General features: G+C 33.8%; 4 protein-coding genes across 12 annotated transcripts; 2 read left to right on the top strand and 2 right to left on the bottom strand.

The window, feature by feature from the left end:
- On the top strand, positions 1 to 2144 carry LOC114941100 (uncharacterized). Of its 6 annotated transcripts, none has more exons than XM_029315967.2 (2): positions 1 to 390; positions 930 to 2144. In XM_029315967.2, exon 2 carries the CDS (start codon positions 950 to 952, stop codon positions 1397 to 1399), a length of 450 nt encoding a protein of 149 aa, XP_029171800.1. In that variant the 5' UTR covers positions 1 to 390; positions 930 to 949; the 3' UTR covers positions 1400 to 2144. The 6 variants fall into 6 exon arrangements, with proteins under 6 accessions (XP_029171800.1, XP_029171799.1, XP_029171801.1 ...); XM_029315966.2 differs by having other exon boundaries at positions 947 to 2144; XM_029315968.2 differs by having other exon boundaries at positions 950 to 2144.
- Positions 1755 to 3266, bottom strand: LOC114941074 (transmembrane protein 222). Its single transcript, XM_029315920.2, has 4 exons — positions 3090 to 3266; positions 2620 to 2830; positions 2418 to 2548; positions 1755 to 2315 (listed from the first exon to the last, which is right to left on the bottom strand). Exons 1-4 carry the CDS (start codon positions 3218 to 3220, stop codon positions 2237 to 2239), a joined length of 552 nt encoding a protein of 183 aa, XP_029171753.1. The 5' UTR covers positions 3221 to 3266; the 3' UTR covers positions 1755 to 2236.
- Positions 3026 to 13178, top strand: Culd (CUB and LDLa domain). 4 transcript variants are annotated; one of them, XM_029315917.2, is made up of 11 exons: positions 3026 to 3262; positions 5208 to 5532; positions 6197 to 6366; positions 6774 to 6997; positions 7382 to 7742; positions 7991 to 8197; positions 8314 to 8433; positions 8942 to 9166; positions 9652 to 9814; positions 10044 to 10523; positions 10991 to 13178. In XM_029315917.2, exons 1-11 carry the CDS (start codon positions 3259 to 3261, stop codon positions 11739 to 11741), a joined length of 3030 nt encoding a protein of 1009 aa, XP_029171750.1. In that variant the 5' UTR covers positions 3026 to 3258; the 3' UTR covers positions 11742 to 13178. The 4 variants fall into 4 exon arrangements, with proteins under 4 accessions (XP_029171750.1, XP_029171749.1, XP_085339601.1 ...); XM_029315916.2 differs by lacking the exon at positions 3026 to 3262 and adding an exon at positions 4762 to 4844; XM_085483475.1 differs by lacking the exon at positions 3026 to 3262 and adding an exon at positions 4762 to 4844 and having other exon boundaries at positions 11003 to 13178.
- LOC114941073 (uncharacterized) lies at positions 12101 to 22659 on the bottom strand. The gene is made up of 5 exons (XM_029315919.2): positions 22306 to 22659; positions 18905 to 19389; positions 16065 to 16335; positions 15257 to 15871; positions 12101 to 15185 (listed from the first exon to the last, which is right to left on the bottom strand). The coding sequence occupies exons 2-5, from the start codon at positions 19077 to 19079 to the stop codon at positions 14258 to 14260; spliced, it is 1989 nt and encodes a 662-aa protein (XP_029171752.1). The 5' UTR covers positions 19080 to 19389; positions 22306 to 22659; the 3' UTR covers positions 12101 to 14257.
- Between the last annotated feature and the right edge of the window lie 4962 nt (positions 22660 to 27621).

Raw genomic sequence — 27621 nt, forward strand, 5'->3', positions numbered from 1 at the left:
GTCGGTAAGGGGCAAAGTCTATCGCACGAAGATGGCGGTCTCTTCTTTAGGCAGGCCTTTGGCGATCTGTCTATTAATCTGTGATATTGTTTACATATATATATAAATATTCATTGTTAATCTATAAGTGCATAAACTGCTGTTACAACGAACTGACTCATTGACATCTGGCGAAGTGACAAACAAGCTTGTTTTATTTCGATAACCGACTCCATACTTTGCGTGTATTCCGATTAAAGTTTTGCTGTGCTGTGCGTGTTTATATGCACAATTATTTATCTTGAAGAAGCAATTAACTAAAAGCGATAGCAGTATGGTCAGTCTTTAATGTGGGCCGTTCATTTGAGTCTGTGGTTTTAACCCTTTTTTTAATTTTTTTACTGCCTGCATGTGAGTAAATCTTGTGTTTTTTTTTCAACATTTCTTATCACACAACTTATAATTTTTCTATCACGTACGACAATGTTAGCAGTTCGAGTTTATTTTATCTCCATGAGACTGAAAAAAAATCTTACAAAGCGATATCTTTCTTTGCAACATCAAACCAGAAGAAGTTTGTCTAAAAACTTTTAAATGTTTTGGAAGTATATTCAATCCCTCAAGATAAATTGTAGTAGAAATGTTGCACGAGAATGCGTCATTTAATACTTTCTTATTTTATAAAAAAATACAGATAAGAGACAAATATTTTCTATTAGTAAATTAACCTATACTACACTTTAGTCATTGTTAGATTAATTTTTACTTTCCAGGCAAGTATCTTGTATAGATCAAATAATCATAACATTTTAAAGTGTGTTGTATTTTTTTTTACGGTCTTGACTTCTTCCCCTTCCAAATATTTTATTTAAAAATTATGTTAAATTTCCAGCATGTCTCAATGAAAACTTGATTATTTGTGTCTAGTAGAATCCTTTACGAAATTTTAGATCAAGATATTTTGCAGAAGATGTCTTGGCTTTTTGGCAAAAAAAAGCACAAGGATTCACCTCCCGAATCCAGAGATGAGCAACAACAACCCTCTGCAGATTCAGGAGATGACTTTGTAGTAATTGAAAGAAGGAGGACCTCGTTACCACCTAATGTTGGTGACCAAGGTGCACCTTATCCCAGTGGGTTATATCCATTGATCGGTGGGACACCGTTGAATCCCACAATGTCGACTGGCAGTTTACCAAAACTAAATCAACAAGCAGATGCTCCGCATTATTTAAGCGGTGTGCCATTTAAGTTGTGCAAACATTTGGAAAGTAATATGAATAATGACTTAGAGATAGATGGCCTACGGATTAGCGAAATACTATCTTTTGTTGAAAGATTAGAAAATCAAAATTATGATTATGATTTTTCTCTTGAAACAGGAGTTATTACAGAAATGAATAGCAGGACTGATGAGTAACTTACAATTCCATCATTTGTTGTGTAATAAAAGTGTATATTCTATGAATTAAGGAATCAAACTTAGGTATATATATATATATATATATATATACATATATTTTTGTTGTTAGTTATTTGAATGTATAACAAAGTCATATTTTTCAAGTGGTGAACTGTGTGTCATATAATACTCGCTTAATAAATATGTCAAGTTTGATTTTTTAATTCTACATAAACTGTAGTTTTTTAACATGCTCTCGTTTTTTAATATTAGAACAAGCAAAAACGTGCTTATTAAATAAGAAATACATGAATAAATTTAATTAATATAAGACAAAATATTTATATGCAGTTATATCTTTTCTTTGAAAAAAATTGTGACAAAAAATATTTTTTAGATTATTCTTTAATTTACTCTTGCTCAAAGAAATAGTTTTATCTTCGACATTGCTATAATGTTTGCACATGTTATAAAACCACATATTTGTTTTTACCTGTCTCGTGACATGTTGTGTAAATTAAGAAAAATTATTACTTTAATTCTTTAATATCATGCAGCTTTAATGACTTTTTAAATAACAAATAAAGTTAATTATTTTCCTTACATGTGTAGGACACATATGTAGGATACTATGTTGTCACAGAAGCCATATATATCTTAGATTTAATTTTATTATTGCACAATAATTATATAATCATTATATATGTTTATTTTACATTGTAAAAATTACACATAATAAATCGTTTTTATGTCCTATAAATAATATTCTTGTCAAATTTTTATAATAAGTATTAAAAAATAAAATTGCATTTTAAATGCATAAGTTATTATAAATCGATTTATATCTTATAATTACTATATACATAAACTTAATACTAATACAATTGTAACAAATATGCAGAATGGTAACCAAGTTTTAAGGAATCCCAAAGCACTGAAACGGACATAGTAAGTAATATTAATAATAGCTATATATAATTGTATGTATAAATTTTTATTCACAATACACTTACATATATATGTATATAGATTTTACCTTACATATTTTCCATGAAGCAACATAAGCAAAGCCAGTTTCACCATATTCCAGTTATTTGAGTTATTATAGGCCATCAAGTTCAAAGCTTTTGCTACATGTGAATGGCAATTATCGCAAAATATATTGTGCTGTACAAAAGATTAATTCTGTAGAGTTATCACAAAAACTTTATAATCTCTGAATTGAATTCTATCATTACCATTCTAGTTTTATAAATTTCACTCGCTTCTGCAACAGCAGCGTCCCATCCTTGTATGGTTCCCTTGGCTTTAGTATAATCTAGTTGCCAATATTTGGTAGGTTTACCAAATCCCATGTTGTCTTCGGAGACATGATAAGGGCCAGCAAAATCTCTTATTACTCCTGTTGACGTTGCAATGCCCATGTGTCCGATAAATGGTAGAAGGTATCTTAAAAATCCAAATGAATATATCAAGTTTAATTAATGCGATGAATATTATAATATATATTAAGCATGAGACTCTATTAATGTTTATTTATTTATATATAGAGAAATTCTACTTTTTTTACGACACTTTACATATTAACATTTACGTGACAATGTTAGTATGTATATAATAAAAAATATATATAACACACTGACAAATGTCAAATACGATGTAAGAAACAAGGTTATGATTGTATTATGCATAATTGAGACTGACTTACGTTATTAACGGTAGCGGAGTCCAAACGATACAAAAAGGGAATCTTTGCCTCTCCGGATGAATGCTGAGGTCCATCTCGAGCGAATCATTTGACAGCTCTGGAATATCTGTCAACAGATCAGGATCCCTCATCGTTCATACGATATGCAGCTGCAGCGCTATGGCGTCATATGGGTGAGTAAACATATGACGTTATTGTATACATACAAATATAGTATGTCAGTATATAGTTTGGCGATATAGATTTTTAAATTTTATGATTTTTATCCTATTAATATATAATATTTTAAGAAATGACAATTTTTCGATCATCATTAATTTTAAATTCTTGTATGTATATTGTATATAGTATATATATATATATATATATATATATATAATTTTTATGCAGTAGTACCTTCTCTTTTTATGTGTTATATCTTCTCTTTGAAAAAAATTATTTTATTGAAATTAATTTTTGTGTGAAAAAAGCTATCCAGATAGACATATTTCAGCAGATTGCCCGTATAATGAACTTATTTAAACAGAATTTTAAAATTGAAAATGCTTGCATAAACACTGAAAGATGCGTTCTCATATGACATATGATATATATAATTTACCTTTAACTATCTATATTTATTTTTTTCATACTTTTTTGCAACAATACCTTAACTTCTAATCAATTATAATATTCTAAAACTACTAATAGAATTTCTCCATTAAAAAATGAATTATTTGAAAGTCAGGTGCTAGATTCACATAACTGAATGCGTGAAATTTTTAAATTCGAATAAGCTTTTAAGTGGAGATAGATCGATATATCGATGTTAAAGCGGAAAAATTTAAAAGTGACCAGCACTTTAAGATATTTCAAATCCGCATGCGCAGTCTTTTTTAGAATTGTTTGTATATAGTAATTGCAATCAAATTTTTTATTGGTGGAAAATCATATTTTAAAAATTTCTTAAGTCGAGATAATTCACTTTTAACAATTTGTTTAAAGAATTGCAATTTTTAAATTGAATGTAATAGAAATTCGGTGATTGAAAAAATACGTATATAATAAAAATGTTTTGAATTAAAATTATGTACATAATAGAAATTCAGGAATTGATTATGTTCTTTTATTTCTAAAAAAAGACATGCAAAGTCGATTCTCGCAAGTACTTAGATATTGTTTTCTCTTTTCCACGTTGCTAATTGTTTATCTCACTTTGCATTATGTGTTATATTCATATAGCATCAAGCAACTGTCATCGCGAAGATTAATTATACAGTTATAATTACAGTTTGACATTTGAAATGAAGAATATAGAAACAATATCAATGGTGTGCGCTTGTTTGTTTTTTTAGTAAATATTACATAGTCTAAATTACACTATGGAATAGAAGCACAAAAAAACGAAAAGGAAATATTATTATTAAATGTTTATTCATATAATTATAGATTCAATACAATAAGATAATTTTAAAATATAAAATCGAAGACATAATCTGTCGAAGACGATTAGAATAAATGTGTGGTCGTAACATAACGCGATTTCTCATGCTGCAATTCCGTCATGATGTCAGCTGTTGAACTTTACCAAATCCTATCTGTAAATTGTACAATATGATAGGTGCTCGAGGGATGCCATAATAATGCTTTATTCAATATTAGTAAGAGTGTAACACTGTTGTCGCGCTAACCAAATTATACGCAATCGCGTCAGGTTTCTTGAAATAGCGCAGAAGGTCGCTTTCCGTGCTGCGAATATGTATTGTTTTAAATATGGTGAGAAATACAATAGTTGACTTTTCATTTGACGTAAAAATTGATTAAGTTTTCGACTTAATTTATTTTCTACAACACAAAAAATTATATTTTACATTCTCTCTATCTTATATGTTTTCTTCTCAACAATTGAATCTTCTGTAAGCTTTCGCGAACTCGTTCGGTTATAATTTCCCAAACAACATCACGTCTAAAAAACGGGACATAAGACGTCTTAAAGATATCTTATTGGCGTCTTAAAGACATATTTTAATATGATGTCTAAAATACATCTTAATGACTCCTTTAAGACGTCTTATGTTCCGATTTTAGACGTTTTGTTGTCTAAGATTTGGACATCTTTTTTCTATCGCATAAATTTAGTGATCTTCGTGACGTTTTGGTGGATCCTCGCAACTAACGGGAACATCATCCGGAACGAGGACATTTGCGGATCACATAATGGCAGGCGTCTTTATCTGGAGCTGAGTGAGAAGGGTATCCTCTACGCGAAGAACGTCACCTTTGTCAGGAACTCGAGGCAGCTGACATCGCGTCTTTACTCCACCACCATCACCAACAGCTCCCATCATCAATGCAGCCTTGAACTGGTGACCTGTCCGTCCTGTGTAATAGTTGTTACTTTTAAAAATATTGCCTTGTCACATCATTGCGGCGACGGAGGCATCGTGATGGACAGCCTCTGCAGGTGAGATGCATACGTGATGAGTTTATCAGTATTTTATAGGGTTTACACTTTGAATTATTTTCTAGGCACAAGTTTAGGTATATAAAGCTTTAAAGAAACTTGAATTTGAAAGTATGATATAACAGTATATTTTTATTAAAATGAAATACTATTATTACACAGAGAGAATTTTATAAGAGTTTTCTCTGATTAATAAAAAAATATAAATATCAATCACAATAAGATATAAAATATGTTCGATAAATTTTATTATATGTACATATTAATATTTTTTATCATGATTAATATTTAATCAGACAAACTCTTATAAAATTCTTCTAATACCTATTTCACGATTACCACGATTTTTCACGATAAATTCTAAGAGAAATTTCTCTCCGTGTATTATTACTGTAATTAATATATAATTTTTAGTTGACATATATCGAATAATTTCAGTAATGTTAATATTAATATTTGCATTATAATTAATATGATTATAATATTATGTAACTAAATAAGATAAAATCCTTGCAACTGGAATGATTTAATTTAGCTTTAATGAATTTAATTCAATTTTAATTGAATTTTGTTAGGAAATAAAATTCTATTATAACTTTTTTATATCTCGATACATTACGGTAATCACTATGAACATTGAAACTGTATATGTGCTTTTTTATAGGTGCGACTACGTATGGCTCTCGGAACCACCTTACGAGGATGTTTCCGGCTCACCGTTCTGCGGATCAAATACACCAGTCACATATAGATCGAGCACGAGAACTCTGTCTATAAATCTATTTTATAGCCAGTTCCATAAGCACGCGTTTACTATCGAGTACACGGCAGAAAGTTAGTATAGAGATGGTTACTAATATCTCGAACTATCTCAGTATTAATATCTCAGTATTAATACTGTTTTAATTATAAATATCTGCGAATTTAGAATCTAATATTAACAAAGATGAAAAACAATTTAATCTATATTCGCGTTAAATAAAATAATTTGTCGACATGACTAATTGAATTAAAGCTAAATTTTTAATTTTTTTATTCATGTTATTTATGACAGCTTCAATTTTATTTTCATATCTTTCGCAAAGCGTTTTTCAACATATGCGAATTTTTCAAAATCCGCTTTGACATGCAAATTTGTTTATCTATCTATACATAACGTGTAGCGGCGTAAAAAATTTTTTTAAATCGAATGTTATCGCGGTTCATAAAGTTTTCTAATAATCGATGTTTTCGCCGCACAGGAAATAGATTGCATTTGAAAGGTACGGAAATGACATCGGAAGTACCGACAAAGGGTTTGAATGGCACCACCGGCACTGGAATTTTGACGTCGCCGTTTTTTCCGGCTCGATATCCTCGTGATTTGGGTCTGGAATATGTCATAACATGTCCCACCGAAGCTCCTTCTTGTCGCATCAGATTGCTGTTTAGCGACTTCCAATTAGCGACAGTTTCCATTATGGAGGTACACTTTTATAATTAATTGTCTTTTTATGCTAACCCTTTTTGAAGCTTATAATGATAGAAATTTTTGAAAAAATAAATCGAGATGTTAAATATTTTATTTTTATTGACTTCAATACGTTTAATGTTATACAATTATTTGTATTATTTATAGCATTTTTTAAAACTTAATTAAATAATATAATTTACAAATCTAAAGAATTGGTTTAAAATATCTTTTTAGATATTTCTTATATATTATTTGAATCATTTCTCGGCTAGACATATCTTCAATTTTCAACCTCCTTACTTGAATTTTGACAAATTATGAGGACTGAACATTTATATGTTTAACTAATTCCTAAAAAAATTAAATATCCTGACATTTGGATGATTGCATGATCAGTTTTACGACTGGAATGGACAACGTTTAGACGTGAGTAGCGGAGCGCGATTTCGACCACCGATCATAATGAGTTCCGGTTCATCGTTGCTGGTAAGGTTTTACGCGAACGGCGGCACCGGTCTTGGTTACAAGGCTTTTTACTCTTTTGTGATCGGTCATACATACGATAAATCCATACAACCCATCACCGACTGCGGCGGATACGTGGAAAATCTGGGCGGCGCTATTACGATGATGAACATGGTCGGTCAAGGAAAAACATTGAAAATCTACGATTGCGTCTGGCTAATCAGACCACCCAAGAACTTTCTGCACATGAAGACGCATATGTATCTAAAAGTAGTGAGTTTTGCCGACATGGGTACGTACGCAAAAGAGATATTTGACAAGCAAACTCGAATAAAGTTGAATTAAATTTCTAAACCTTCTATAAAAAAATGAGCTAAATATAAATAATTTGCAAGAATAACAAAAATTAAGTGTCAAAAGTTTATCACGTTCTATTTTTTTATATACCTATCCCTTTTAATCAATTTTAAATCAAACAAGTACAATTATACGAAGGCGATGGAATAAATATAAAGAGCTCATAAAGTTGTTGCTTCGTAGCCGGCAATACGGAGTTAATTATCAAGGAGGGTCCAACTTCGGCCTTGATGTCGTTGGAAGTAATTCGACATCCATCGAGTCAGTTGCAATCCCTTAGATACCGGGAACACATTGCACCTGTCACCAGCGGGTTCCACGTGAGTCTTCGCGGTACGTTCGGTCCAAATTCGCACTTGGCGATCGCTTACGCGGCTTTCAGCTACATTGGTAAGTCTGTCCTCGACGATGGTCGTAAGATAGTTGCAATGTGATTGTTTCGCTCCAATTAAATTTAGTATGTAACTCTGTTCCATCCTCTGCCTCTGAGATTCGAAACATTGCAGATTGCTTCGCGGGCACCGATTTTCTTTGTCAGAATCACAGATGCATCCCGATTCAGCTGAATTGCGACGGTTTCGATCATTGTGGTGATAATAGTGACGAGCCAGGAACGTGTTTTCAAAGTGAGTATTTATAACTTGAAGAGATAATTTAGACTTGAAAGAGACTTTTAAAAGCTATATATAGTATTGACGTTATTTCCACGCAAAAATTTATATTGCCGAAATGACGCTTTAATTTGATACCTAATTCGAAATTATTTATAATAATATAAAGAAAATATTCTCTTTTGTAATTGAAATAAATAAATATTATTTAAAGAAAATTTCTCCTAAGATTTGTACATGTGTAGTTTATTATATAGTATATTTAAAAATATCCCTTATTTACAACTTATTAAGTAATTAAGAAAGCTCTCTTTTAGAATAAAAACAATAACTTTTATTAGGGGATTAAAGAGCGATAAAAAAGACCAATATCATTTTTTTAAAGATGCAGTAAATGAAAAAAATGTAAAAAGAACGAAGGAGAGTATTGTATTATTTTGCTCAGTTTTAATTGTAGCTATAAATATTTGAAGTTTGCACAGCTATTTCGCGAATTAATTTTCCTATAAAATATTGCGCACAGATTGGGAAATGGAGCCGCACGAGCGGAAATGGCACAAAGCGAATTATTACTTTCCGAAGATCGAACAATATCCCGATCTGAAAACGGCCACCCTGGTGTTCGTTGCCAGCAGCCTTGGTCTAATTGTTCTGATAACGACTCTTATTATACTGCTGTACAGAATAGGAGGAGCGAGACAACAGAGAGAATTGCAGTCTCGTTTGGAGACAATCAGTGAGCTTTTAGGTATATGCGTTCGTAATTTTTTTAGAAAGTACTTGTAAAAATCATAATCTTATCGTTAGATCCGGATGAAGAAAAATTATTTTGGAAGAAATCACTTTTTTTGAAAGATCGAATCAGAATTAAAGAAGAGATGATGAGTTTCTTGTCTAATTCTAAAAAGCACAACAAGATCCGACACATAAATTATAGCTTAAATTTATAAAAATTAGTTTTCCGTTTATAAAAATATTGAAAAAAATATATAATGAAATCTTACCTTAGCACTATTCTGGAAAAGAATAATATTTTTTATAAGAAATTTATTAATTCAGCTATTATTTTTACGGAGTGAAAAAATACATTTTGATACATATAATATCGCTTAAACGTTGATCGCGAATTTAAAATGCGTTTTAAGGCCTAACGCTGATAGAGTTTATTAGTTCCCAAAAAATGACTTTTACATCACTTTGATTTTTCGACAGTTTTTGAAATTAGGGAGACAGTTTTTAATATTACAGATGGTGCACGAATCGAAGAGATATCCTTGCCAGATGATCCACCTAGCTACGAAGCTCCGCCAGGTTACGAAGAGGTTGCGAAACTCGCCTTATCGAAAAAATATGAACGTTTGAATTACGAATCATGCAACAGAAGCTCTTCAAGACAGTAAGATGCACTTTTTTCTCTTACATTATGCACAGAAAATTTTCAAAGCAGATGAAATTTTGGGATGGTCTTTAATGAATTTGGAGTTTCATATGTGATCACTGTCATTTATTACTTATTACAATATTAATTTATCACAATATATTTAAATAATTATAATCTTTCTGTATTAAAATCTTCCGATCAAATAATGAACACTTTGAAATAAATTTACAATTTAATTTTTAAGATTCGATGAGGATGCGAATTCTTCTACTTACTTGGTAGTGGAGAGCACGAACGACAGTTGCAGCAGGCGAACAAACCCGGTAGCATCGGAGAACGATCGACGTGTGCTACCTGAGAGTCCACCACCCCCATATATTACGCCCACGGAAACTATACTGCGGAACATGAACCTAGCTGGTTTATCGGCATCGATGAAACAGATGTGCCCTGTTCGTCGCACTTGGCTTCGACGCAGCGCGCAGTATCCTGAATCCTCTTCCAATGATCGTCCATCTGCCGTCGATTTATCCTCATCCACGGATATTGAAGCTCTCGATACATATCGAACGGATTGCACCATTCCGGATACGAATTGGCCACTGGAAAGTCCCCAGCAAGAGGTTCAGGTCGTTTCAGAAACGGCCCAAGAAAATACTGTAGAAGTATTAAAAGCGAATAGTCGAGATGTTACAGGGGAAAATCACGATGAGACTATCGATGGGTAATTTTTTGTGTATATTGCATATATATATACAGGGTGTCCCAGAATTACCGTATCACACGTTAATGGGAGATTTCTGAGGCGATTTGGAGACGATTTTTCCTCAACGAAAATGTTCAGGCACCAATAATTTTCGAGTTATAAATGATTGAAAATAAAAGCTATTTTGTAAACTAAGCCTTGTAACAATAAATTATTAACAAAACTGCATTTTTTAGTTAATTTTAGGTAAAGTTTACTTTAATAGAATTTTAATTTAAGGCTTAGTTACAAAGATACATGATTTCAAAAATTGGGAACATTAAAAAAATGGTGACCTTTCTCGACATTTTCGCTGAGAAAAAAATCGTCTCCAAATCGCCTCAAGAATCTCCTATTAACGTGTGATACGGTAATTCTGGGACACCCTGTATAATTAAATATACATATATTTTTTCTTGTCATTAATTATTTTTATTCCTTTCAAGAACTGTTGACAGATCGGACGAGAGGAACATGAGCTGTTCTTGCGAAGGCGCATGCGGCTGCGTCAGCCAAGATTATTCCACCGGCAATTCATCAACTTCCATAACACTGATAAACAATGACCGTGAACTGGAACGTGATCAAATGGTGATCGCAACCTCTTCCACGGGAAAACTCGATGCGGAGCATCAAGAGGAAGATTTTTCTGTCTCGAAGAGCACCGTCGTTCGGCTGTTAAGTTCTAAGCTGATGAAACCTTGTCATAGCGCCAATTCCACGGCAACATCCTCGCCCTGCAATACTTTGCGTCGCTCTTGCAGAAAGTTCTCTCGCGACAGTTGCATTACTAAGATCTCGACCATCAGCACGTGCAGCAGCTACGATAAACTGCACGACGATTTCGAGATCGTATCGGAGGTGGCGAGCACTCCCGGGTGCATCACGAATTCCAGCACGACGGCAAATACGCCGAGTGACACGCCGAAGAACATTGTCGGCCAGCGCAGAAGACCTAGACACACCAACTGCGATCTGACCAGTCTTTACGAGGGCATCAAGATCCTCGATTCGTATATGGCACATAGAAACGTAAACGTTGGTCACGGACAACGACACTCGGTCTCAGTGATGCTGTTCGGGACTCCGGAACATGATTACACACGTCGTCCAGTATTGTCGTCGCGCCAAACAGCAAGAGAATGGCGAATGCGTACTCGTATCTGGCGATCCAGTGAAGATGCTTCATTCAATTAATTTGTCCTCGACCAGAGAAGAAAAATCGATGAGATAAAAAAGGAATGTGAATAATCACCATATTAATTTTTCAACGATAAATAGAACAATAATTGAAAAAATAGACTATAGTTCTATAAATTGGGAGATATGTAGACACATGTAGAATTTTATATTTTTCAGTTTTGATTAAAATGAAGTAATTGTGTTACGCTAAACAGATGAAAATGGATTAAATTACTGAACAAGATTAAAAACTTTTTAAATAGTAATTGGATATTGCGTGGCATAAATTTCGAATAAAATTGTCTCGTATTATATTCCATTGAACTCTGTAAGAATATTTTTGGAAGAAAGGGAAAATAAAATACACTTTCGAGTAATGTAATTTAATAATTTAATTTAATGATTTATCATAAAAACAATCTATTCTCAAAGATATATATATGCAAATCTTTGTATAGACAGTTTCCGAATTAACAATTTCATCTGAAAACTCGTTAATGACTAAGTTTGCGTTAATCTCTGATATTACCTCTTGTAGGATTTATATTCGAAGAATACGATAATACTAATTGCTTTTGGCAATTAAATTATATTTCTGTAACCTACAGAATTTGTTTTAATCTGGCTTGGCTGACTCTCAACGGAGATAAAATGGGGTAATCTCTATCCCAATAATCTTGAAGTACTCATTAGTTAATTTTTGTTTAATTACATTGTCTTCTAATTATTAAATCTTACACTCTCGCCTTATCTAGAATAAAGCGTACATAACGTCGTAGTAAAATATATATCGCGATATATTCATTGGCCTTTATTTTTCAGCTTATACGTAAAATCTTGTACTTCTCGTACACGAAGGCGATCTTTGTAGCAAAATATACAGGAAGTTTCAAATTCTTAAAGAATACTTTAGAAATAAATTCAACAAAAATAAAATAAAATCGGTAAAAATGTGAAAGTGACTTTAAGTAAGGCAAAACAGATAGATAGTAATATTCCTTGATTCTTCGTTGAAGAAAAAGAACGAATCGATTCACTAATTAAATATTAAGAGCCGAAACATCAGAATTATTTGTTTTTATTGTTCTAAACGTAATATTTTGTTTATTTCCAAGTTTCGACGTAAGTTGTGTCGTGAAATTGTCGTGGTCTGAAAATGATCGCCGTCGGTATCGGAAGTAAGGAAATTGTCGTTTTGACGCTCAGTTAGCACAGAACGGAGATTTGGCACTTCTTGTAAGACAGGCACAGGCATTACAAATAGCTAATGCCTTGTAATACAACATCGGTAAAACGGAACGAGTGCCGTCGCGAAAATACATTCACACATTCCGTGTACGTTCTTAGTTGTTGTATGCTCATACCTACACTTACGCTTTCATGCTTCTTTAAGGTATATCGATTCCGACGTGTCGTATATATATATATTCGCGATCGATCGACATGCAACGACGCGTGGAAAAAAATTACCGCAAAAACGATGCGCATCCTCTGGTGTATATAAGATATGTACGATATCGCGATACGTTATGCGTGACAATTAATTGCCCGACAAGTTACAGAGGCACGGAATTTACTAGATTGATTTTTTATACGCGATGTGCTCGTTCTTTCACGATTATTTTTTTCTCTCGCAATTAATAAGCTATAAAAATGAAGAGTGAATGACAAATACCAGCTAATTGTCAAAAATGATATTTATAGAATTTGTGTGACACATAAAATGTATAATATTTGAAATACATTATCATTGAAGAGAGAGATACTTTCTTATTGTTAATTTAATACTGTAAGTTTTTTATAGTAAACGCTCTTGTGCAAAAATATATGTAACTTGAAAAATTTATATTTCTCATCCTAATTAGAAATTTTTGACATTTAGCTCATATTTAATTTCCATTCGTCAATAATGATTTTATTTCGAAGAGAGTATCGATAAAAAAAACTTATTTTATACTTTGTTAATATCGAACTGACTATTGAATTATTGTTTATAATTTAAGTGCCAAGTGGCCTAAAAAATTCTAGACCTATAGTTATTCTTGGTAAACGAGAAGGTATATATATCCATGTATACCACTCAGGTCCCTAGTTCCTTGAGATGAGGCAATCGATTTCGTTATGTTTGATATGTACTAAGCATATCGTATAACTGTGCCTCACGCGTTTGTATATAGTATATATAATTAAAAAATCGAAAAAAAAAACACGAGCGTAATATTAGATACATTTAACAGAGATATTGAATCGATCGTTGCAGGAGAAACACACGTCGTAAAAGCGAAGTTTCTCGCAATGATCTCGCGAGCTTTTCGTAAGAGTTATACGAAGTCAAGTCGGAATATTCCCTTCGCTGTCCGTATATTGAAGATATAACTGTACACTTGAAGGATAAAAACTTCAATCTTCCTGATTAAAGGACAGTCGAGCTTTTTGTGCGGTGATCGATTCAATTAATCGAAACGCTAATGAAGTACAACGCGCGCGAATGAGACGAAAAAGGAACCCTTTTCCGAGAGTTCGCTAGGTGTCTACTTCAAGCAATGGCAGTATTGCTTCATGCCATGATTCAGACATCTGGCGCTCGTGGCGTAAGGGTTGATTCTGCTGACTTCGCTGTCGGACAGGGTGTAATTGCCGTCGCCGTGATACCTGATGGTGACCTCGAAGTTGCCGTTGCCGGGCGTCGTTTGGAGCATGTAGAAATACGCGACGCTGGACGAGTTCTCCGCTCCGAAATCGACCACCTCGTTCACCCGGTGCACCTTCTTCAGCTTGAGCCGCGCGCACAATCGCCGGCCCTTCTTGTCCTTGTAGGTTTTCACCACGCTTTCGACGTGATCCAGAAACTTTTGCGCCCCGGCGGAGGCGACCCTGTTATCGTTGATGTTGATCGATTTGAAGGCCGTGCAGGTGCACCAATGATAAGCCACACCCGCGTCCTGGCAGCCTCTCTCTCTGGGAACGGGCTCGAAGAGGGACTGACAGGTGGAGCACCCCGGACTAGGCTCGGCATCGCCACCTCCTACGACGAGGACGTCCCTCAGAGTCTCGTAGAGATCGAACGGAGAAGTGAGCCGGTTCTGGTTCACCGCGAGGGCCCGATAGGCCTCGGGATTCTCCCGGCGGAACCACTCGGGCAGCCAGATGTAGATGTACGGCAACCTTTCCTCGTACCAGCCGACGAAGGTCGTGCGAAATTCGCCCCAACGCATACCGTGATCGCTCAGAAAAATGATCATCGTGTCGTTCAGGATTCCCTCTTGCTCCAACAATTCGAATCTCTTCAACATGCGAGCGTCTATCGACGAGATGCCGTTCATATTGTCATGGCTGATGGTGTTTGTCCAGAAGAAGCCGAAGTACGGCACGCCGACGAACGTCTGGGCGAAGTTCACGGCGTAGTCGAAGATCCGGTCGAAGCTCAGCTCGGGACCGGTGCAGTATTTCATGTTGAATCTGTAAGACAGCGAAACATCGATTCATCGGATCTCCCGGATCGGACGACGATCGATTGACAATCATCTTACCTCTTCTTCACCTTGAGGAGCCTCTCGCTGGCCAGCATGTACGGTCTCAAGTAATAATCCGTAGGTGGCTCGACAAAGCCGACCTTGAGGTAGTTGAACGTGTTGAGGGAAGTCTCGTCCTCGCCGTAGGCCGTGACGTAACCGGCGTTGCGGAAGTTGTGCCAGAGGAACGGACAGCTGTCGAGCTTGTAGGCCACTGTTGGTTGGCATTGCGAATACGCCTGCTGCGGAGTCTGACCGGTAAGAATCGCCATCAGGTTCGGAAACGTGTTGTCGCCGATCTTGTTGTAGCCCTTCAGCCCGACCCAACCGGCCTCGCGCAGATACCTCTCGGTCTTTGGCATGGCGCGATAAAAGTTCAGTCGGCTGACGCTGTCGATGCCGAGGACGAGCACGCTCAGTCTCCTGGACGAGTTCCCGGAGGACAGGCTGACGTTGCGATCGCGGACCTTCTCCGGGCTCAGGATCGCGTGGACGTTCTCGTACACCGTCTTCGTCGACGACTTCGTCTTCGTCTTCGGTTTCGACTTGGTCCTCGTCTTGCAGGACACGTGCGCCACTTCCACTTCTCGCGGGAGTGCCACTTGTCCCGTAAAGTTCTCGCACTGCTTCACTCTGTTCGGAAGAGGAGGATCGATTTCCAGAAAACTTTAAGTGTACTTTCCAGAAAACTTTAAGAGTGGAACTTTCATCTACTTGAGACAATAATTTTTTTTTAATTGCGAATAAGAAATAGAACTTAATTTTTTTATACTATCGAAAGTAATCTGTTCTAAAGTAGAAATTTTATTCGTATAAAGTGTCTTACGATATTGTCGAGTCGTAATTGTTCTTCTTAGGCTTGTCCACCTTGGGTCTGATCACCGATGACCAGCAGCAGAAGACGTCGCTGTGTATGGATGGATCGAGGGAGAGAAACACGCTGCCATTAGGCTCCCTCAAAATTTGCGAGAGGATGAGATTGTTCGGGCACTTCTCCAGCCTCTCCTTCCTCACGAATTTTGTGATGGACGGATCCAGAGGCTCTTTGGACAGCATGTGACACTTCGGATTCCACACGAGGTAACCGTCTACCATGCCTATCGCCAGATTTAAGCCGCTGATAATTTCGATAATTCTTCTAAATTGAAAACTTTCTCCCACTTTTAATCTCGAGAGATTTCGATTTGACATCCGTTTTAAACATTTTAAGCAGTCGGATCAACTTCTTTGAAAATTATTTAATTTAGATTTTCCCTCGAAAACTTTTTCTCTCGAATGTCTCTCTTTTAAAATTTTTAAGTGGAAAACTCTTCGTTTATACTACTTTTTTTAAGTGCAAAGTAGAAGCTGACTTTCTATATATAAATTAAATTTATTAAAATGTCCTCTAGCATCTATAAAGCGAAAAAATTAAGATTGAAAATTAAATGTCGTGAAATGACTCAATAGGTGAAGAACAAAATACGTCAAAATAATAAAACTCTTTGTTTATATTATTTTTTCAAAGTGCAAAGTAAAAGCTTATACTTTGTATATAAATTAAACTCATTAAAAAGTCCTTTAAAATTTATAAATGTGAAAAAATTAAGATTGAAAATAAAATGTCATGAAATGATTCAATAGTTGAAGAACAAAATACGTCAAAATATTAAAACTTACATAGGATACACTTATTATTGAATTTATTATTTAATTAAATACTTAAATAATAAAATTTAAATACATATATTTATTCTGTTTTATTTCTGATAAATTATTTGTTTCGTCACGCGATACGTCAAACGATACAGTATTGTTCGTTATAAATAGGTGACGATCGATGATACAAAACTACTTAGTCGTTAATTCAATACTTCCAGAATATCAAAGAAAAGTCTAGCAGTTAGTTCTTCAAATATACAGTTTTATATACTAGCTCTAAATGTGTTGGTTAATCTCCTGATGAATTTTTCACAACTCGCAGTATTGAATAAATTATTATTCGAGATACATGAAATATTAGTGCATTTACAGCTCTTATCTTCACAAGCGTGAGTGTATCACTTATACATTCCAAAAAGATAAGAGTCTCATGGCGGCGTAAAGTGCGTCTTTAATGTTTTTCCACTCTAAACACTATACCTGTTGTCAAGAGATACCTATGTTGTAGTTTTAAATTCTTCGGACAATATTGTCTGACAGAGAAGTGTGAACGTGTGAGTCAGCGAAGTGTGAACGTGTTAATGTACTCGTAGTTGTATTAGAATAAATAAGATATTCTTTTTCATGCACACACACACACACACACACACATATATATATTCAAATAATTAGATCCTGCATTAATATTACGAAAGTATGTATTAATTTTTGAAGGAAAATTTATATTCGCAAATATTAATCAAAGATTCCTTCTTAGCAGATTATATCACAGTTCGTTAATATTATTTCAAACTCTTTCTCTTTCGAACAAATGATCTCTTTTTAAAGGGGAAAATAATTTGAAATCTGAGAATAATTGATCCCCTCAAAGCTCGATATAAACTCGACATAAAAGCGACTACTTGGAAACTAGAGGAACGTGATAAAAATCATAATAAAAGAAATAAAGGTAAAAATGAAACGGATTTAAAAATCTAGAAACTAGAAAATTTATGGAGATTCTGTACACTATTATTATTAGGAAATATTATTACTGTCAATTAGATTCTTTAATTTATCCAAAAAAATCGTAGAAAAACAAAACTTTTAACATGCAATTCTTTTTTTCGATACACAAGCCAATTAAACGAGTACAAAAAATGCATCAACTTTTAGTCTTCTAATGAGTAAAAGAGCTTTAAGTATGCAAATTAATTTGATGCTTTTATCCATTAAAACATTTTAGGTTCAAATATTTATACTTGAATAGTGCGATCTTTTGAAGTGCTATTATTAACATTTATAAAACACATCATATAAAATGATAATGCGGACAATCTTCCTCGTAAAACACGTAATAAACATGAAAATAGAGTATAAAAAAAATGTTATTGCAGACACAAATAAAACTGATTTATTTAGTAAAACTGCACTGAATCGTAAAACGTGTGAAATGTAATATTAAAAATTTGCAAACTTTGATTTTTGAGTAATTTATTACGATTAAAAATCTGAAAAATTGTGTCTTTGCGTTTAAATTAAACAATTGTCCTAAACGTGACATAAAATAAGGCTATTAAAATAATAGAGACTACTTTGATAATTAAAATTATTAATTCTTTTCTTAATAAATAAATTTCATCTTTGATTAAAAAAGCATCAAATTAATTCACTATGATTAAGAACCCGTGAAACATTATTTTTGCATTTAATTTAAACAATTGCCCTAAACGTGATATAAAGTAAAGCTATTAAAATAATAGAGACTACTTTGATAATTTGATCGATCCTTCTATTAACAAATAAATTTAATCTCAGATTACAAACGCATCAAATAAATTCACATACCTAAGCATAACTAATGGCAAGCGCGTCAAGTGGGTCAAGTTCATATTAGCTCTGTGATAAACTCCAATATTTAATAATTGTAGAATAAATAAGAGCGAGAGAGTGAGTAAATATTTTTCATGTCGCTTTTCATACTTCTCGTCTATCGAAATATCGAAATATCGCGACGACGAGAGACACGAGGACGACGATTCTCACCTTCTGTAATGTTGTACGACTTGATGGACGGATACTGCAGCACTTCGTATTCGTAGTCGTCGTCGGGAACGAGGTAGAGGGTGATGACAATCAGGCACGGTAGCAGAACCAGAACGAGGCCGGGTCGACGGCAGACGCATTCGGTGAAGCGTGACCATTTCGCCTTCCACATCATGTTGCCGAGGTCACGCCTTTCTCGGGGTCGCAGAGGATCAAAGCATCCCGGTCTCGCGTTTTGATCGACTTCGTTGTATCCGCGCTCGGTTCACCCTCATTCGAGGGTCGTCTCAACTGCTGGACTTCATCCCAAGTTTCTCGCACGGCATCCCCGATCACGTAGACATTCGTCGTCCTTCCACGACTCGCCCGGTTCTCTTCGTCCTCGGCTTCCTCTTCGTCCTCTCGAGAAGAGAAGGCGGTCATGGAGTGGTTTGCGAGGACACTGAGACGAGACCCGACTATCTCGCTATCTCGTGCCTCGTTATCTGAAATCGAAAGTGAATCACTGCCGCGAAGAAAATATTTCAAGTTTTCCTTCAGTTTTGTTGATTCAACAACAATTTTTTATCTTAAAGTTATACGACATGACACGCGATCGAAATATACATGCTATTTCTATTTAATTCTTACAAAGAAGGACTTACTTAAATAATGTCTATTACTCTTTTAACTTTTAGATTTTCTTCAAGAACATTTCTGACGTTTCTAATAAAAAATTCGGCAATCAAAATAATTTAATCTAATTGAACTTTATTAAACTCAATAGGAGAAGAATTTCAAGCTAAGAATATATAGTTTGGCTAAGAATAGTTTGACGTGCGCGTAAATATATCATATAATCTACTTAAAATTATATCGTGAGTATTGGGGTTGAAATTATTATAAATACTCTTAGTTTTATAATTATATGATATATATCACGAAAGTAATATAGAGAGCTAATAATTTTTTTTGGACTATAAATAGACATCTAACAGATGTCTGAAAATTGTTGTGACGTTTTTTAAATATTTTATTGTATTTTCTCTCTTTGAATTTTATTTAGTTAAAATAATATAAAATATTATAATTATTTCGAAATAAAATGGCGCACTTTTACCATTTTGATGCAAATAAGGATCTCTGTTGATTGAATGATTGAAAAATGTTTTTTAAACAAAAGTTTGCTCAATATATCACAAGACGTCTTGTTCTATGTAAAGACGTTATATTGAATTTCGATGAAAAGGAAATGGATTAACATAATGAAATGAATAAAAGGGTTATCTTAATAAATCTTAACCCTTAACGAAATACGTGCGGTTTCTCAGATTCCGAAGCTTTAATTTTACCTCTCCTTTTATTTGTACGCAAATTAAACAAATAATTAAAGATATTAATTTGCAACACAACGCCCCAATATTTTCTTCCACGTATTTTGCGTTCTTAAATAGAAAAAAATTATGATATTAAAACAATCTTTCGTGAAAAATAAACCAAGGAGTCCCAATGAGCCCTTCAACGTCAATTGCGTAGAATTCCTTTCACGTTGCCAGTTTAGGGTTCAAGTGACAAAGCATCAAATTGATTAGATAAACGCCCCTTGTATGTTCTTCTCTTGAACGTGTCGGCTATCAAATGCGATGCAAACTCGTCGTCACCAGCTGGCTCCAATAATTCTGTTTCGGAGAACGTATTTCCGATAAAACTTCATTATGCTCGATTTCTGGTAAACCGTATTCAAACAGATCCGTGCCCCAATAATGATTTTCGATGATGACATTCGAACGCTCTTAATTATTTTCGTATAATTTTTATCGGGTACGTAAGTAAAGTAATTATGCTATTGAAGTAATTGCCTCTCTGTAATTACTCCTAAGTTATTTTATCATACATTTGTTTATCCGTTTTAAAGACAGGATATTACTTCCTCGAAATGTAAAAATATCCCATTAAATGTTTTTTCCTCGATTATTGCGAATTAATTGATTTCGTCATTTTTGTTCTTTACTATGCAGAGGAATATCTTAGCTCGCGCTTGTAACTCTTCTATTCTCACCGCAGATAATCTGTCTGGATATTACCTAATTACGCATCTTCCGTTTATTTCTTCCTCTATGCATGACAAGAAAAAAAAAGCAACAACTGTGACCGCAGCTAAATATAGGTTCACTGAGAAGCAATTTTAACCGAGCACGCAAATATATTCTCAATACGTTGTCATTGAGTTAATATGTGCTATGTCGTTGCGCAATATGCGTGTGTATTATATGGATATGCATGTGTGTCGAAAAAGCAGAAAAATCTACAAAGATCATTCGAACGAAAAGCGTAACCGTGGCAAAATGTTTTGACAAGTCAGATGAGCCGAACACTTGAAACAATATATATCAATCCAACGCGAATTGACTGATACGCGAAACTAATTTCGACTGCAGTTTGCAAAGAAAGCAGGATTGTTCGGGACAAAGATAACATTTTTCTGATATGCGACAAAACCCTACGGTAAATTCGAGAAGAGCGGAAGGCCAGCGGAAGAGAGATAAAACGATTCTTTTCTTTCTCACCTTCCTTTCCTCCATGTAGGAAGCGTAGGGTGTGTAATTGAATATCGGACATTGAATGATGGGCTTCGTAGTAACTTGCAGTAACCGACAAAAGCAGCGTTAAAATGTAAAGCACGCGGCAAGCCTTGTTTTCCGCAGAGATGCGAGGGACGAATTTCGATAAATTAATATGTAAAATAAGTCTGAGAGAGAGAGAGGCAATTGAGAGAAGATTGAGCACGTTTAATAAATAATTCTATTTATGTTTCACTCTTTAAAAAGATTTCGCAAAATTAGTATTTTATTTTTATTCCTAAGGATTATAATAATTAAAATTGAAATTTTATTTTTGTAAAACGATTCCACGATGTATATGCAAAACTATTTCTCACGCATTTTCTTGGACATAGAAATTTTTTTCATGAATTTGATACAGATTTTTTTTTCCAGCAAAAGAATGTTCTTGAAAATTGGAAACTCTCGTGAGATAAGGAACGCAAATAAACAACGATATTTTATTGCTGATCAAACTTCAAGTGATCAATCTCGTGCAGCTTATATCATCATCCCGGAGATGACAGGAGCATAAATATGCAAAACTCGACAATCTTCGTGATTACACACATCCTCGTTGGAAATTTCAATTTGTCTCTCCGAGAAAAAAATAAAAGAAAAAATCCCGACACATGCACGCGGCAAGATTGGAATCGCAATTCACGAAGACCTCTCTGCGATAAGAAACTTGTACGTAGCGGCGCGAGACACAAAGATGCGACGTTTGCATATCCGCGTTCTCAAGAGTAACGATATCTCGAAACACGATCAGGTCGCGCACGAACGATCGTGGAGATCACACCTAGGCTTCTTTCGAATTACCTGTATACGACACACGCGTCGACGTGTATAAAATGGGAGGCGGATGATCACGCAGAGGGTGGCTGATCGCACGAATTGGTCGTCTCGTCCCGAACGTGAATATTGCGCCAGGTGAAATCTGTTACTCTCGCGTATCAGCTGCTGCCGCACGCGGCTCGTTAGGGGTTGACGTCGCTCGACGCATAACGGGCCTCCGCACGAGGTAGTGTCTCATCCCGCTCTGTCGCGCGACGAGCGAGGGTTGCGGCGAGAAGCCTTTAATCGAATCGAGCTGGCCGGGTCGGAGCAGCAACGCGCGCGCGTGCCACCCACGTTGTAGCCAGGCAACTCCGTCGCCGACTGACGGAGAGATTCGCGCATACGTCGTCGTCGCCGTCGTCGTCGTCGTCGACGACGGCGAACACCGGCGTACCCTCTACTCCGTTGCATCGAGTTGCGCCGTCGCGATGCGCGCGTCTGTTTATGGAAATGCGTGTGTGTGTGTGTATGTATGTATATGTATGCGTGAGTGTACCAGCCCGCAATTGTGTGCTTTCGATAACGATCTCTGATTTATAGAAGATTGGCTGTTTAGAAATCTAGAATCGATAGTTTGCTTTGCCTAGTTCCGCGAACTGACTCATTTCTAATGGATAAAATTAGCTGCTTAAAAAATCTAGAATCGATGGTTTGGTTTGTCTAGTGTTCTGCAAACTCGCTTTTGATATCGATTTTTAATTTTTATAAGATTGACTGTTTAAACAAAATCTGAAATCGATAACTTTGTATAGATACTGCGTGAGCAATGAGTAGCGTTGAGACACATCGAATATTAGTATTCTTAAAAAATATAAATGTATATGCGAGATATAGTTATACCTCTTGCAGATATAGAAATTTAGACCAATCTCTTCCCATACAGCACAGATTATTGCAATTATATTGCAGCAACGTTGCAATGTTGCAAGTTGCAATGCAACATTATAAAGACATTGCAGAGATATAGGTGCACAAAATTCCAGCACACTTGTAGCAACATGACATTAATATTTCGGAAATATTGCATGTAATCCAAATTCTATAATTTATATATTGTAATATATATACATATACCCAGCAAACACCAAGTTACAGCTATATAATTGTTAGTTGTAATTTCCCACTCAAAAATATAATACGTGTATTATAACAATTATATTGTTGAGTGGAAAATTACAACTAACAATTATATAACTGTAACTTGGTATTTGCTGGGTATAATACTGTAATAAAATAATTTTTTGCAATATTGTACAATAAAAGATGTTAACGATAATCAATAATTTTATTATCTTCCAAAAAGCGGACATTTTAACATTGCTGCAATTCAACAGCAATGATGTAGCAACATTTTGCAGTGAATTTGCAATATTGCAATATTGCGGTGAAAGATTGTTGTAATGTTTTTGCAATCTAACGGTGCTGTATGGGTTGTTTACGTTTCACTGTTCATAAATGATAAATTTATATTTTACCAAGGCAAAACATTTCGACATTAATAAACATATGCACATTTCGGAATTATCATTTTGATAAATAATAAGATGCAATTTAATTCGACCAAAAACTGGCTATTCATTTATTGAAAATAAGCACACACTACGTTTCGACCCACATTGTGGTCCTTTTCAAGTGTATGTTGTTCTTATATATTCAGCAATTACATTAATTAAAAATAGAAACATGAAAGTTATCCTAGCATCTGTTAGCTACTGTCCACAGTAGCTGACAGATTGTCGATATGACAGGACAACTTTCATGTTTCTATTTTTAATTAATGTAATTGCTGAATAAGAACAATACTTGAAAAAGACCACAATGTGGATCGAAACGTAGTGTGTACTTATTTTCAATAAACGAATAGCCAGTTTTTGGTCGAATTCAATTGCATCTTATTATTTGTTAAAATTTTATCACTGGCGATCAACAATTAATTGTGAAGATTTTTTATCATTTTGATGTTCTATCGTGAAATCTATTAAACACTTGGATTCTATAAATATCTTCTTAATAGAATTAAATAATAATGATTTTTGTATTATAGAGTAATAAATGATATAAGATTAATGAGTTAATTCTCTAATCTACATTTATTATTTTGTTTTGTTTAAGAAAAAATTAGATAAATAATTTTTCTAAAGTGAAAAAAAATTTTACTGGCACCGCTAATGTCGGTATTTTTAAGTATTGATAGATTAGATACATCTCTCTGATCATATAAAAATATTCAGTCGCTTCTATTTTTAATAGATCCATTTTTAATGGAATACAATATGAGATGTGCATTACGTCGATAAGATTATTTCGTTTATTCTGGTATTCCTTGCTATTCTTTCTGATATGAAATTTTTATTAAGACTGACAATAAATACTTTTACGCTAAATAAATGAATTCTATTTTATAAATGTGAGACAAAATTAATTAAATTATTGATAAATTTATAATTCAACATTAGCCAACTATATTGCAGTGATTTAAAAATCTAAAAGTATTTTTCAATGCATATATAAAGATAATTATCGGGATGAATATCGTCAACGCGAAATATGTTGTGATTCATTAATGATCTCTATAATGATTATTTGAATATAGTTGAAAGTAAAAAGCGCTTGTTAAATACAAAGACAATAAAATTATTTTAAAATAAAATAATATAATTTAGAATATATTTCTTGATATATCGATTGTAATCATTTTATAGAAATTTAACCATTAGATAAAAATTGTAAAACTACTTTGTAATCACAAAATTACATGTATAAAATAATATTGCTCCAATTCGCCATTATTTTAATCAACATCAGTGGTGATTCATCTTGAAGAGACAAAGCGCTATTACAGAAAAAAACACACGCAAGAAGCACACGATTAATCCTCCAGTCGTGCCATTAATAACGCGTCACGGTAATTTCTGCGTTCCAAACTTCCCCGACGTTAACGGGATGAAAAATGAGCCCTCAACGTCGATCCGCGCCCTAATGATTGAGGATTAAAAGTCAGGACAAGGTGAGGAAAGACGCGAATGTGCAATTACGGTTCGAAAGTTAATTAAACCTTAACTTAATTTAAGGGGATCCTAAATGCACGGGCGAACTCCGATAGGGTTGATAATAAAGATTTTTTAAATATAATTATCGACAAAACTCGACAGATGTCGCAATAAAAAAGTTGTCAATCGACACACACATACATATACAGGGTGTCCCATTTTATATAATTTATAATTATATAAAAATTATATATACACAGGTTGTTACACATACATATACACATATGTATGCGTGTGTGTATTTATACAAGGTATCCCATTTTTACTACACCTAATATCTCTTTGTTTCAATACATTTTATAATAAAACAACAAAAGTTGTACGGTTTCAAAGGAACCATAAAATAGTACCATTAGTGTTGACCTTGCACAGTCATAAAGATTACGTGAAAGTCACTATCACATGATAAGTTATAAAGTTTCAACATTGCAATATCGCTTCTGAGAATTTTGCGCACATGCAAACTGCATCCGGGGTAAAATATTTTGTACAGTTATCAGCAAACGAATAGATCGCCTCTGGAATTATTTTTTAAAACAACCAGCACACGAATAGATCGCCTCTGGAATTATTTTTTAAAACAACCAGCACACGAATAGATCGCCTCTGGAATTATTTTTTAAACCAGCACACGAATAGACCGCCTCTGGCACTAACTACTATAAAAACTATAATAATAATTATCAATTATACATGAAAAAATAAACAAAGGATTGCATTATCTTTCAGATAAAAAAAATTGAGAATTGCATTTTAATAAAAAAAAATTAAAATAAAAATTAAAAATAAAAATAAAAATTGCATTTTAAATGTCTATTTGAATGTTCTTATAAAATTACACCTACATACATACATACATACAAATATATATATATATATATTTATATACAGGGTAAGCCATTTTAATCTTTGCACTAAAATTTCTCAAAATTCAAAAATTTAAGACAAAAATGTTTCAGATAAAAGTTGTATGGTTTCAAGGGGGACATGAGATGGTGTCATTGATTTGACCTTGAATAGCCATTTGAAGGTTACGTGACAGTCAACTTCAATTTCTTAAATGGAACACTATATTTTTTCTTGCATACTTTTATAACTGACTTCAAGATCTTTCCAAAACACTACAATAAAATATTTTTTCATTAAGTATTTTTCGAGTTATAAGGCTGCAAATTTGCAGTATTTTGACATAAAATACAAAATATCTTGGGAAATATTCATTTTTCGATTATCATACCTTAATACTTTTATGCCCAGAATAATGAGACAAATCAATTGGTGTAAAGAAAACACATAGTTGTCTTAAAGAAAAATTATCTAACTGCTTATTGCAATTTTCATATTTTTTTTAAAGGTAAATATGTGTTTTCTTTACACCAACTGATTCATCTCATTATTCTGTGCATAAAAGTATTAAGGTATGATAATCGAAAAATGAATATTTCCCAAGATATTTTGTATTTTATGTCAAAATACTGCAAATTTGCAGCCTAATAACTCGAAAAATACTTAATGAAAAAATATTTTATTGTAGTGTTTTGGAAAGATCTTGAAGTCAGCTATAAAAGTATGCAAGAAAAAATATAGTGTTCCATTTAAGAAATTGAAGTTGACCGTCACGTAACCTTCAAATGGCTATTCAAGGTCAAATCAATGACACCATCTCATGTCCCCCTTGAAACCATACAACTTTTATCTGAAACATTTTTGTCTTAAACTTTTGAATTTTGAGAAATTTTAGTGCGAAGATTAAAATGGCCTACCCTGTATATATATATATATATATATATATAAATAACTTAATTATTTTTGAAATTTGAAGACATAAAAAAATAGTTTATATCGACATATTTAGTACAAAAGGGGACATCATATAGTAATAAACGATTATTTGATGAGTAGAAACATTGAGGGCATTACAAAGTCAACTTCATTTTTTAAAATGGAATGCTATATTTTTTATTTTATAGGCTTTTTAAATACAAGTTTATTGATATTACATACAGATATTCAAGGTCATAAATACATAATATAATAAAAGTCAAATGTTTGACTTGTATTCCAATTGTAATAAAAATTTGAAGTATTGACCTTGGACTTGACGACACGGATAAATTTTATGTGTCAAATGATGTACTGCTTCTCTTACTTCTAATAAAATATTTTTAAGTGTTGCAGTTATTCGAGCAATCATGTATCATTATTACGAATTGTACATAGTTTTGAATACACATGTTTTTTATATTGC

Source organism: Nylanderia fulva, unplaced genomic scaffold (genome assembly GCF_048542155.1).
Source record: "Nylanderia fulva isolate GAGA-0341 unplaced genomic scaffold, ASM4854215v1 Scaffold25, whole genome shotgun sequence".
Classification (NCBI taxonomy): Eukaryota; Metazoa; Arthropoda; class Insecta; order Hymenoptera; family Formicidae; genus Nylanderia; species Nylanderia fulva.

Bases quoted from the DNA above. Each gene is read 5' to 3' on its own strand.
- LOC114941074 (XM_029315920.2), bottom strand. From the start codon at position 3,220: ATGAGGGATCCTGATCTGTTGACAGATATTCCAGAGCTGTCAAATGAT. The intron at 2,831-3,089 runs GTAAGTCAGTCT...TGGATTTTTAAG, and splicing joins ACTCCGCTACCGTTAATAAC to ATACCTTCTACCATTTATCG. The intron at 2,316-2,417 runs GTAAAATCTATA...TGTCCGTTTCAG, and splicing joins CTTCATGGAAAATATGTAAG to TGCTTTGGGATTCCTTAAAA.
- Culd (XM_029315916.2), top strand. The intron at 6,998-7,381 runs GTACACTTTTAT...TTGCATGATCAG, and splicing joins CGACAGTTTCCATTATGGAG to TTTTACGACTGGAATGGACA. The intron at 9,167-9,651 runs GTATATGCGTTC...TTAGGGAGACAG, and splicing joins GACAATCAGTGAGCTTTTAG to TTTTTAATATTACAGATGGT.
- LOC114941073 (XM_029315919.2), bottom strand. From the start codon at position 19,079: ATGATGTGGAAGGCGAAATGGTCACGCTTCACCGAATGCGTCTGCCGT. The intron at 16,336-18,904 runs GTGAGAATCGTC...ATCTGGCGATAG, and splicing joins GTCGTACAACATTACAGAAG to GCATGGTAGACGGTTACCTC. The intron at 15,872-16,064 runs GTAAGACACTTT...TCTTCCGAACAG, and splicing joins AATTACGACTCGACAATATC to AGTGAAGCAGTGCGAGAACT.